At 38.2% G+C, this 13424-nt stretch overlaps 1 protein-coding gene across 1 annotated transcript; it reads right to left on the bottom strand.

Annotated features, from left to right (window-relative positions):
* Positions 1 to 2170: 2170 nt before the first annotated feature.
* Positions 2171 to 3409, bottom strand: SLC35G2 (solute carrier family 35 member G2; the record flags this gene model as incomplete). The annotated part of the gene is made up of 1 exon (XM_084231889.1): positions 2171 to 3409. The coding sequence occupies one exon, from the start codon at positions 3407 to 3409 to the stop codon at positions 2171 to 2173; it is 1239 nt and encodes a 412-aa protein (XP_084088015.1).
* Positions 3410 to 13424: the final 10015 nt, after the last annotated feature.

The following is a 13424-nucleotide window of genomic DNA, read 5'->3' as shown; positions in this document are numbered from 1 at the left end:
GGATAATTTCTATTAAGAGACAATGTCTACTGGGCCACCCTGGTGGCACAAGGGATTAAGACGCAACCTATGAAGCTGTCCACAACCACTGCAGCACGAGTTCGATCCCCAGCCAGGGAGCTACCCACATGGCGCAGCAGACCTCTCCTGACTCGCCCGCTGCTCCCCACAGCAGTGTACTTCAGTCAGTCTGCTTGTTCTGTTCCCCACTCTGTCTCTGGTGAATCCTCTCACCCTCCACACTTCTGGCCTGTACCCCAGTTCTTGTATACATAAATAAATAAATCATCAAAAAGAAAGAAAGAAAGAAACGGGCCTTCCTGGTAGCTCAACAGGTTAAGACTCAACCTATGACGCTGTTCGCAGCCTCTGCAGCACGAGTTCGATCCCCAGCCAGGGAGCAACCCACATGGCACAGCAGACCTCTCCTGACTCACCCGTTGCTCCCCCCAGCAGTGTACTTCAGTCAGTCTGCCTGTTCTGCTCCTCACTGTGTCTCTGGTGAATCCTCTCACCCCTCACACCTCCGGCCTGTATCCCAGCTCTTGTATGCATAAATAAATAAATCTAAAAAAAAAAAAGAAAAAGAAACAATGTCTACTAGTTCCTGAAAAATTTGAATGTTAACATTTCCCAAAAACACAGGACCCTGCAAATGACTGTGGGCCCTTTCAGCAAAGGCTTAGATACATATTAGTTGAGAAAACAGGAATCACAAAATACTATAACAAACAAAATATAGTATTGGTTGTTGATACACTGAAAAGCAAAAGTGGATCACTAAAGTAGCCCAGAGATGATAACCATAGAGAGCAGCTACCACTCCTGGGGCTATTAAAAAGGAGGAAGAGAGGGTGGACTATCAGAGAAATGACCCAGCTGAATGTAAGATCCCTGAGAGGATGCTGTCTAGGTCCTACCACTTCTAATGAGGCTAGTTGGGGAAGGGCCAAAAGAACATCCAGGCTGAGATCAGTTGCTACTCCTGGAACAAAGAGCTATTACTTATTGCTGGAGTAACAATGACAAAAACTGTAAGCAAACAGAAAGGAGGAAAGGAAGGAGTTGTTTCTCTCCTTTCTCCTATCTTACAGTCTTCCTCTAATGCCCTTTATTGGTGGAACCTAGTGAGACACCATCTGGCATAGGGGAAATGTAGTTTGCGGAGTTTGACTTACAGCATCACATAAGAAAGCAAAGAAGGGTGAATTTGGAGTCAAGATAGCTCACTAACAATCGCTTAATAACATTTGTTTGTACAAAATTAGAAAAATTGTCAAGTTAATGCCCCCTTATCTATGCTTTTACAGACTTAAACCCTTTTGAAAAGTCTCTCAGGATACCATGTCATAATCAATTTTCTGCTAGACTGTGATTGGTGCCTGTGTCTTTTTCAGAGGTAAGGAGTACCGTACTTACACATGTAGTTTCTATGAAATCATAAGTAAGGGGAGTTTTGGTGTAACTAAGGATGAGTAGATCCTGTCCCAATATTAAGTCTCCCCCCATCAGGAACAAAATGCTAAATAGAATTGACAAGAACCCAGTCTTCTCCCTACCTTCATTTCCTATACATTGCTTAATGTAGCCATAGCAAAGGGAAGACCATTTCCCAGTGCTAAGATAGGACAACCACCAGTGTCATTGAAAAACCAGTTCCTTTCTTTTGTTCCCTCTATCATGCCTCTATTTAAGCTGCCTTACCCAGGCCTATCACCTCTAGTTTTCTAATGCAAATTGATGACAAAGCAGAGTTTGGTATTTAGCATTTCACCTTAACTGTATTTTCACAGATGAAGTTTTTTGAATATTGAAAGATTTTTTGTAGATCATTGGGCATGACCAATTTTCTAAAGTTTGAATTTTAGCATCACATCTGACAGTAGTCATTTCCTCAAATTATATGATGTTCTCTAGTGATGGAAGTTAATATTCATCTTCTACCACAATTACCTTTTATTAATAACCATAAAGATACCAGGTGTATGACATTTCACATATTTAATATTTGTTTTGAATATATTAGACTAGAATAAATTTTTCTACATCTGCATATTAATTATATACTATATAGCACTCTCAATTTTTCAACACAAAAGACATATGTGAACATTAAAATGGCAGTGTACCTATTAATAACTAGATATTAACAAGATCATGAAACAGGTATTCATTTAATGGGAGAGTCCAATATTTCCTGATAATCCTCCCTTCTTAAATTCCTCCAGTAAAGTTTATAGCCAGCAAGAACAAAAACACTAATCATAATGATTACCCCTCCAAAGACATCATAGACACTAGGAAATATATGTAACACTAGAAGCTGCAAGACCATAGCTACCACAATCTCCAGATGTTGTACTGTGCTAACCAAAGCTGGGTGGAATTTGTCCAAGGCATAATAAACTCCTAAGAATGCAATAGTAGAACAGAAACATATAGCAATGAGATAGCTCCAGGTTTCTCCATCTAATGGGATGATTGGTTCTTGAAGAACAAACATAGTAGATAATCCCCAGACTGTACCAGTCCAACCAAAGGTAAACAATGCGGTCCACATGCTGATCTTCTCCTTGATGGATCTGTACACTATCATGGAAAGAGCAGTGGTCAGTCCAGCCATCACAGTCATAGTGTATCCAAAGGCTTCTTTCCAGGCATTTAACAGGGAATTGTCATCATCAACAATGTTGGGGATCATGACAAGACAAACACCTAAGATGCTACAAGCAACTGTAGCCATGTCAATATAAGCCATCTTCTCATCTACAAGTAAAAAAGCCAAAATGGCACTAAAGACTGTGGTTGTGGCTCGCCACATAGTGGTCCCATTGCTGGGAGGAACTATTGAAAATGATGTATAAGCACAGGTGATAGAGATGACATTGCACACACCATAAAAGAAAAGTCGTAATCTGTATCCTCTAGGTCCAAAGGGGGCCTCCTGGTAGTAGCACACAACTAACACAGATAAGACCTGTAAGACAGAACGGATAAAAATCAGTTCTAGAGATGGAACTTTAGAACGATCAGAAACAAGCCTGGTGATAAGAGCTACACATCCATGAGCCAAAGCAGATCCAAACAGCACTATCCACATTTTTCTTGATTGAAAATTATTTTTTTCTGCAAAGTTCTGGAATTGTCCACTCTCTTTGGTCGTGGGGTCTTCTGTTGGTGGAGGTTGGGTATTCATGGTTCCAAAGATAGTTCTTCCTTTTCTTTTCATTTCACTTAACAAACTTTTCTTTGGATTTTCTTCCATAAAATTTCCATAGTTTTCATTGATTTCTTCATATCCATCCTCCCCAGGTTGAGGATAATGAGAAGTATATTTCACCATCACTGTGTTAGGATGTATTTTTACTCTTTTTTTAACTGGATATTTTTTGGAGGGAGAAGTATCCATTTCTTCAGCTAATCAGTTCTATTTAAGAAGGAAAAGAAAAAAATGTACATATTTAGTTGAAATTTAATTTTAATTTCTGTTATAATAATCATATGCATCAATTCAATAATAGAAAGTAGAAGTAAGAGATGATGTGGCAATATGTCTTAGATATATTCCAATGAAACTGTCTACCTTTTGTTCACTTGGATCTTAAGTCTTCCTCTACTTCTAATTTTGTTTATTTTTGTCTCATTCAGCACTACTTGCTGTCATTACATCACAAACAACTGATCTTTTTCTATCTCTTGATTCCTACCTGTCTCCACCCACCCAATAAGAAAAAGACAGAAAAATAAGTAACAATTTAGATCACATTTCCTTCACTGTGTCTATTTGTATAAAACTTATTAACAGAAGATGCAAAGGCTTTTGTATAATCACTTATGTATAATAACAGGATTTGCCTTATATTACAAATTATATTTAAGATTCTTGGCTCCCCATGCATTTTCAGATATATAAATATGCTGAAATTAGAAAATAAAATAAATTTATTGACATGCATTATTGGTGTGCACAATCTTTCTGACAAACAACTGAGCTATATGTATTTAAATTTTTAACTGAAACTACCTTTTAAATCAGCAATACCGCTTCTGAAATTTTACTCTAAAAAGATTATCACAAGATGCTTTTTACCTTGTGTGTAAAAAAATAACATATTTCTTTGCACTCCCTGGTAGCGCTCCCTGGTAGCAGAAGGGGATAAGTCACAGCACTATGAAGCTATTCACAGCCACTGCAGCATGAGTTCCATCCCAGCCAGGGAGGTGACCCACATGGCACAGCAGACTTCTCCTTGCCTGTCTCGTCTTGCCTGATGTTCCCCTCAGCAGTGTATTTCAATCAATCTGCCTGTTCTGCTCCCCACTCTGTCTCTGGTGAATCTTCTGTCACCCCCGCCCCGTACCTCTGGCCTGTACCCCAGCTCTTATATGCATAAATAAATAAATCTTTTAAAAAATAATAACAAAGAATTATGGAAAGATGCTAAGGGAACAGAACTGGAATAAAATCTTTTTGCGATATACTTTTTTACATTTTTATTTTTTAATCATAATATTGCTCAAAAAATTAAAAACTAATAATTTCATCTGTTATTTAAGAAAAAAAGTGAAAAGGATGTATGAATAAGAGACGTCATTGTAATTTACTATTTTTTTATAGATGTGTTTGCTGTTTTCATTTTTGATTTTTCCCATTGACTTAAATGAAGAACAGCATTTCATTATCAATTTATTTGCATCTCTTTGATTATTAGAGATGTTGAGAATCTTTTTTTTTTAATTAATTAATTTATTTATACAAGCACTGGGTACAGTCAGAAGCGTGAGAGGGTGAGAGAATTCACCAGAGCCAGAGCGGGGAACAGAACAGGCAGAATGACGAAGTGCACTGCTGAGGGGAGCAGCGGGCAGCAGGAGAGGTCTGCGAGCCATGTGGGACCCTCGCCGGTGGCCGGGGATCGAACCGGTGCTGCAGAAGCTGCGGGCAGCTTTGCAGCCCAGCGCTCAACCACTGGGCCACCAGGGGAGACCCTGTAATTTACTATTAAGACAATGACCCTTCATACAATAAAATGCTGGGCTATGCATCCATTAAAAACCACAGTGCAGATCTTTATAAACGTGGAAAGATGTCCACTACATTTTGTTGAGTAGGAAAAAAGTTGACATTGTTTTAAGGATTAAGTGATATAATGCATATAAAAGGTTTTCCATCATGCTGGCCTATAGTAAACTCAATAAATGTTAGCAATAAATTAAACTTTCACCTATAGTTAACATTTTTGGAACACTGAATATCTTCTACAATGTTACTCTTTCTTCGATATCTGTACTTGTTCCTCACTTCCATTTCTTTCTCTCTCTCTCTCTCTCTCTCTCTCTCCACACACACACACACACACATGCATACATTTATCTTCCTAAGAACAATTTCCTGTTTCCTTCCCAGTGACAGACACCTCCCTTTCCCCCTAAAAAATGAAGAAAGTCTTTTTATTCTGTTGTCTTTGTGACACATTACTCCCTATTCCTTGCTAAGAAATTGTGTTCCAACATCATAAACCATGGTCCAGAAATCAAATCCTGTTTGTTGTTGGATACCATCTGGGTAGCCAACTGTTCCTTTCCTATTCACTCCTTTCTCTTTAAAAAAAATACCACCTTCAATTGGAAGAAATCATTTTTTAAAAAATCGCCAGTGCCTTCAAGTCATTCAGTTTCCTATAGCCTCCCACTATAGTCCTTCCTGAATATTCCTAATCTGACTGTTCTTTTTCCCCCAATTATTATCCAAACACTTCTGCTTTAAATCATGACTTCAGCTTCACTATTCCCAAGTCAAATTAATAGTCTTTTTCTCCCACATATATTTTCCCTCCCCAATTTCTCATTTATGCTTGTGATACCACCATTTTTCCAGTTCCCCAAACTAGAAACCAAGGAATACTCTGAATTATCCTTTCTGCTTGATCATCAGTCTTACTGTTTTTGTCTTTGAAATATTTCTGAGATTTTCTCTTTCTCCTGCAGTTGCATTTTACCTTTGTGATGCTGGAACAGGTTATTGTGAATTTCTCCCTTGAATATTATAATGGTATCCAACAAACTCCCTTGAGTCCCAGTCCTTTCTCCCCTAAAATCTATATTATACCTCTGTCATTGTTCTGCCTTTAAAAGATTCAAAACAAAACAAAAAATTTCCTAAACCGTTTGTCTTTCAAGCACCTACAGGGATTTCCTACCGTATTGAATCTCAACTCCACTGACTGGCTCTTATGACCCTGCCCCCCTATCAGTTGTCTACTCCTTAACACACAGAGTACTTTGCCCTGATTAGTGCAGTGTCCTGCCTGTCCTCACTCCACATATGTGCATGTCACTTCCCTAAGTCTTTATTCTCACTAGTTTCTCCTCTGCTCCAACTTCCTGAGCACTGCTCACCTTTTAAGAAGGCCCAGTCCAAATAGGAACAAGCACTTCCTTTACACTTTAATTATCACCCCCTCCCTTCTTTAATTTCAGCAGTAGTTCTAAACTAATTTTTGTAATCTGATCATCTTACTTAGTTTTCTTAACCTAGTGGGGTATTGTCTGTACTCATTGTAGCTAAATTTGCTATGTTAAATCTCCTTTTCTTGGTAGTCAGTAAATAATGACATCTCATTAGTTATATTCTGTAACTTCCTACTTTCTGCCCATTATTAAATTAGTCTTATATCCATTCGATGCTTTCCCCTTTCCCATTGCAAACCAGATTTATAGTTTCAGGGGCATGAATAGGGAGAGAATGTGGTCTACTCTTAGTTACTCCTTCTCTATTCCCTCTCTTTGGAGACTGGGAAAGCAAAATCTGCTTCTGGACACCTTCTCCATCTCCCTCTTCTAACTTCTAACTTCTAACATGCTCTTTCCTAGTATATTGGCACAGGGAAGGAAAAGGAAAGAGACTTGTGTTTCATATATTAGCTGCTATTATGTGTTGGCTTTTTTCCTATATATAAACTGGCCAGGCTTAAATACATTCCCCAGTTATTTAGGTGCTGCTGTGAAGACATTTTGCAGATATGATAAAAGCCACTAATCAGTTGACTTTAAGTTAATCAAAAGAAACACTATCCTAGGTATGCCTGACCTAATCGAGGATCCATTTAAATGTGGGCTTAAGCCCTTCTTGAGTTAAGAGATTCCCAACAATTCCTGCCCATGGAGTTCCAGCCTACTAGTAATCTTCCTTTCCTTACTGCCTGTGAGCAGCAGGTTCTGGCTTGTGTTCATGAAACTCCAGCATGCTCTTGATCTTCTCTTCCTGCCCTAACAGACTTTAGACTTGCAATTGTACAAGCCAACTCCCTGTAATATATCTCCTGCTGGTTTTCATATTAAACCTTGACTCTAATACATGTGGGAATACTCTCTCTGATTGTTCTTTATCTGTTAACTCTGATAAGCCACTAATAGATACCTCTAGGTTGCGGGCATCCAAATGCAGGCTATCGTGGGGAAATTCTGTAAGGCTCCCTGATGTGGGAGATCCTCTTGACCTGTGGCTTATAGCCATATAGTCTATTGCTGGTTGGTGCTCTTGATAGGTGGGTAGCTCTCTTGGACAGGTACCAATAGTATTCACTCAGTCCCAGAAAACTCACACATCTTTCCCACTCCAGTAAGTGTATCGACCACTCATCACTGTCCCTATCTCCCCAATTTCCTTTCTCTTCGCTCAAATAAGCAAAGAAAAAATTAAAATATGCCATCTAAGCAGTCTGCAAATTGAGGGATGAGAAGGCACACCCAGTTGTTGCAAATAATGATCTGGTAACCTTCACCTTCAGTCAGTTTTAAGGGAGAACATCCCTCTCCCTCCATATGAGATCACTCCTAAGCTTGAGAAAAATAACACTAACATTACTACTGTCTTGGTAGAATCTTTAGAACAATCTCCTTATGGTACCTAAAGCAAATATCAGTTAATAATAGTTACCAGACTGATCCCAAAAGTGGTAAAAGTCTTAGATATAAAGTTGGGTCATGTACTTGATTATAATATGGGTTAAATGTGGAAAATAATGTGATATTTGATATTCATGAATGAGATTGGATTATAACTAAATATTTATAAAACTGATAGATTGCTACCTTATACCTGAGTAGTCTATCCCTGGGATGCCTCATTACTTAAGACTATCCATGTGCTATGGAGCTAGAAGGGATCATGCTCAGCGAAATAAGTCAGAAAGAAAAAGAAAAATAGAGGATGGCCTCACTCATAGCAGGACTTTAGAAAACCTAAATCAGAGACCAGGAAAAAAGACTAATCAATACAAAGTAAAAATCAAAATCAACAAGCAACTATAAACCAGAGACACACTGGGGCGGAGGGAGCAAGAGGGAGGGGTAGGGAGAGGAAGGACTAGAGTCAAAATAAGGGGGGGTGCAATTGTAAGGGGAATATAACCAAAATGAAAATGCATACATTGTGCAAAGATGAAAAAAGATGTAATAATTATATAAAATAAAATATTAAAAAAAAAAAGACTATCCATGTGTTTGGATAGTCTTCCTTGTCCCTGAATGAAAATGAAAAGACTATGCTTAACTAGTTAACCAAAAGGGAGTTATCTTTCCAGGATATCAAGATACCTTAGGACATGCATAGAATCTGTGCAGTTAATACCCCCTGAAACCTGTGGAGAGAAGCTATTCCTTCCTCTCTCTGAACTGATAAAAAGGGCCATGTGATATGGGACTTATAATAAATACATATTTGGTCTTTGTCCCAGATTCTGATACAGATCTCCTATAGCCCTTGGAATTTCCTAGATGGTGAGAGTCACAAGGGTGTTTTTCACTAAACAGTTGAATTTTATATCCCTTCCTAAGCATGGGAGCTGGTTGCCAAGAGAACCAACCATATAACTAGAGAGTTGGAACTTTTCAGTCACCACCTGAATTCCAAGGATGATGAGAAGGCCTGAAGATTGAATCAAAAACCAGAGGTCAATGATTATGACTATGTAATGAAGCCTCCGTAAAGCCCAAAAGGACAAGATTCAGAGAGCTTTCAGTTCAGTGAACACTTAGAGATTTGAGGAGAGTAATCATTCAATACATAAGCTTGTGTGTGTGTTTTTCTTCTTGTATTAAACCTTTAATCATAATGTAATATCCATCTCTATCTCTTATAATTTTATTAATTGGAAGTCTCATTTATCTGATACATAGCTGTTTCTGACTTTTTTGATTACCATTTATTGTAGGATTATCTTCCAGCCTTTAGGTCCATACATGTGTTTGCTTTGTTGATAATATGGAGTTCTTGTAAAGAGCAAAAAGGTTGGACTCTGTTTTGAAATACATTCAGCCATCACTTCTCAGCCTTTTGGCTAAGATCAAGTGAAATACATTCAGCCACTCTATACCTTTTTAATTTAGGCTATGTATATTTAAGGTGATTAGTGAGATGTAAGTGCTCATTGCAATTTTATTTTTGTCTTGTCTTCATTTTTTGAGGTCTTTATGTTTTATTTATATTCCATTTCTGTTGTCTTATGTTTTATTTTTATTGACTTTTTTTAGGGTTCTTCTGAGGTTAGTATATGATAGACTGTGTCACCCACTGGATAGTCTGTCTCAAACTTATTCTGATGGGACACATTGTTACTCTCTTTAGGTGTCTGTTGTTTCTGTATTCCTTGTTCTGTTGCTTCATAATAATGCCAACACTTCTTTCATGCATGGCATCATGTTGATAAATTTTTTCAGTGAGCTTTGGGAATTTAAACTCCTACTGTGCAGTGGGTACCAGAATGTGTAGTGGGGATCCACAGTGATCCCGTCCTATAAGCCAGCTCCTCAGTCTAAGTGTCTTGTATAGTTTCATGCCAGCTTCCACCTCTAGGACATGTTTGAGCACTGGATACAGCACTGAGCACTGGTTGTAGCTGAGACAGGGTCACAATCTGGGAGTTGTTCTTTTTTTCCAGTCTGAGCCTTACCCTGGGATATTTGCTCCTGTTCTTAACAGGAGTTTAAACTCTGTTTAGTGAACATATTCAATTATTTTCTCAGTTTTAGCCTGGGTCATCACTCTGCACCTCTTCTCCTACAGTACATCAACAGTGCCTCTTCTGTCCTGAATGCCAACTCTGTGCAGCCCGTTATCCAGTGAAACATTAGGTATGCAGTTTGCTATTAAGAGAATTTGTATATTTAGCTTTTCTATCTCTGGCTCTATTTGTGCTGCTGAGTCTCATGTATTTCCTTTAACATTAAATTCCTTATACATAAAGGGAGCTATTCCTTAAGTAAAATGTACCTTCTCTTCTTATTTAAATCATTCTCAGTGGGTAAAGTACTGGAGATACATGTCTTTCAGCATCACTAGACTGAACTTTGGTTGCTATTTACCTGCTTCATAGTGCATACCTCACAGTTTGGCCCAGTCAAATGAGTACCAGCACCAACAAGTCCACAGCAGTTCCTCATCAGGTTGCACTGGGCTTGCTGAGGACAAGCTCAGGACTCAGGAGCTATTTACTACAATCAAATCTCTAAGCAAAACGACTTTTTCTTTATTCCTTTTACAAAAGCAATATATGTAAATTGCAGAAAACTCAGAATAGTGGGAAAGCAAAGATAGTAAAATCTATCCATCCATAATCTTCCAACCTGGATATCCCTGACCTTTCCATGTCTTTTTTTAATTTGTGAACTTCTCCCCCCACCAAAATATTGAATATTATATTGTATATTATAACTCCCCCATTTTACTTACAAGTAGATTGAAAATATTTTTTCATGTTATTGAATATTCTACAGCATCACTTTTAAAGGCTAGTTAATATATTTTCATAAATGGACTTTGAAAACAATAGGTCACTCATTAACTTTTGCTTTTTGTGAGCTGAAAGGCAAATGGAAAGAGCAACTGCCACCACTGATCCTTTATATAAGAATAGCTTAATAACCATCGTAGGAAAAGATATGAATAGATAACAAATTTAAAGTTTTCCCACTGAATATAAAGAAAATATGCTTTGTGGTAGCCAAAGACTCTGAAAAAACAACTAGGAGATAAACCAAGGGTACAAATGTTTGCTTCTCTGTTCTCCATTCAGACATCAACCATGGAGAAAAACTGGCTGGGATTAAAAGTAAAATACAGTGTGTCTTTATTCATATTTTGTGTGTTTATTCAGGATCAATAAACTGTTTGGCTTTGAAATTGTCTGAGGCAACCATTTAGTTAGGAAAAATGAAACCAGAGGAAATATCAAGCACAGATGCTTCCAAGCACCTGGGATGTGCTCTTTTAGATTGCTTGGCTCTCAATATGGCTCTAGAGTCTCTCATTATAATGATACCTATGTCTGTTTAGCTCCTTCTATATTCCAGGCATACATTAAAAACTTATTTTCTAATTTAAAAACAACTCTTTGATGCTGTTATTATAACTCCATTTCACAGATGAAGAAATAGTTTGTGAAAGGTTAAATAGCTCCCTGCCTGTTAATGGGTGACATAACCTCTCAATGGTAGAGCCAAAATGCAAATCTAGGTCTGCCTTCCCAAGACCTTTTTAATATACTACATTGCAAAGTAACCATCCGTGATAGGCAGAATAATGTCACTCCCCTCCCATCCATACCCAGATGTCCACAGCCTACCTCCCAGAACCTGTGAATACATAGCTTTATCTGATAAAGTGGAATTAAGGTGACAGATGGAATTAAGACAGCCAATCAACTGACTTTACAATAGGGAGGCTATCCTGGGTTATCTAGTTGGTCCCAATGTATCCTCACAAGGGTCCTTAAAAATGGAAGATAGACTCAGAAAAGTCAAAGGAAATGTGACAACAAGAGCAAGATGAGAGTGATGCAATGTGAGGACTCAGCCCACAGTTGCTGCCACTGGAGAGAAAAGGGGAGAATGAGCCATGGAAACTGGGCAGCCTCTGGAAGCTAGAAAAGGCAAGGAAATGAATCCTTCCTCCAGCCTCCAAAAAGAAATATGCCCTGTCAACACCTTGGTTTTTGTCCAATGATCAGAACATGATAATAAATTCATATTGTTTTTAGTCAGCACTAATAGAACAAGTTTGGATAATTCCTTCAATCAAATCTCTTTGGTTGCTATAAATTTCATGTGATTACTTATATAATTCTCTAAAAATGCTATTGTCGAGGCAAAAATTGGTTTTCTTATCATTCCCTTGTACTGTCTATTCACCCTCTTAGCCACTTCTACCCAAATCTTTATCTAGGCCCAGCTAGCAAATTCCAGACCAGGGGACAAGTACTAAAATTTGTCCAGATCTGACTTTTTAAATGTCCCTTCTGAGAAGACTCAGAGCCACAGAGAAGTCATGAGCCCTCATACTAAAACTACTCCCCTCCCATGCTTATGCTGGACTAGACTTGTCAACTCAAATTTCCTTTTTTTTTTTAAGATTTTTATTTATTTATTTATTTATTTATTTATTTATTTATTTATTTATTTATTTATTTATGCATAAATAATAGGCCAGAATTACAGAGGTGAGAGGATTCACCAGAGACAGAGTGAGGAGCAGAACTGGCAGATTGACTGAAATACACTGCCGTGGGGAGCAGTGGGCGAGACAGGAGAGGTTCTGCTGCGCCATGTGGGTAGCTCCCTGGCTGGCTGGGGATCGAACTCATGCAGAGGCTGCAAATAGTTTCACGGTGCTGTGCTTAACCCCTTGCGCCACCAGAGAGGCCCATATCTCAGATTTTCTATGTTGTGCCCAGCCCAAGGTATCTCTTTTAATCTACCATGTCCACTCTGACAAAAGATCAAGGCACCATTGAAAGGCAGCATGCGAAGTTACAATGTCCTTTGTTACCTGTGAGTTCCATGAAGGCATGAGGATTACTCATATTTGTGTTCCTAGCACATGAAACACATTAGGTTGATTGAACCAAATAAAAACTCAGTACTGAACTGTGTTCTATAATTACTCCTTTGTTACCAGCCTGTTGTCAGCTATCACAGGCTCTGCTATTCATTCTCCCATTTCTGTCCAGATCACACCTTTGAGATTGTCTTTGTTATCTTAGCCACCCAGTTTTAATTCTAACTCTGTGCTGGGTATGTTGTTTCCAGATCATTGAGGAACTCCTCTGCTTGTCTGGCCTGTCATTTGGATTCTGTGCTGACCAAGCTTGCCCAGAATTGTCAGAACAACCCAAGATCAGCATCCTTGCAAATTTCTTAGATTGAGAGAACTTTAAATTGAGGTACATCATTGAAGAACTTTCAATCTATAATTAGGAAAGCCCTTGAATCCCATTCCTCATACCTTCTTATAAAGCAGATTCTGAACAGTCCAGCAAGAAATAAATAAGACTAAACACCTAATAATTACCACAATAAGTGAACATATGGAAGAAAACAAAACATAACAATTCATTGTGCATTTAAAGGGGATAATACTTGAGGCT

Source organism: Talpa europaea, assembly GCF_964194135.1.
Source record: "Talpa europaea genome assembly, chromosome: 4".
Lineage (NCBI taxonomy): Eukaryota > Metazoa > Chordata > Mammalia > Eulipotyphla > Talpidae > Talpa > Talpa europaea.
Note: the sequence above shows the minus strand (reverse complement) of the source record. Positions and strands in the feature narration are given on the sequence as shown.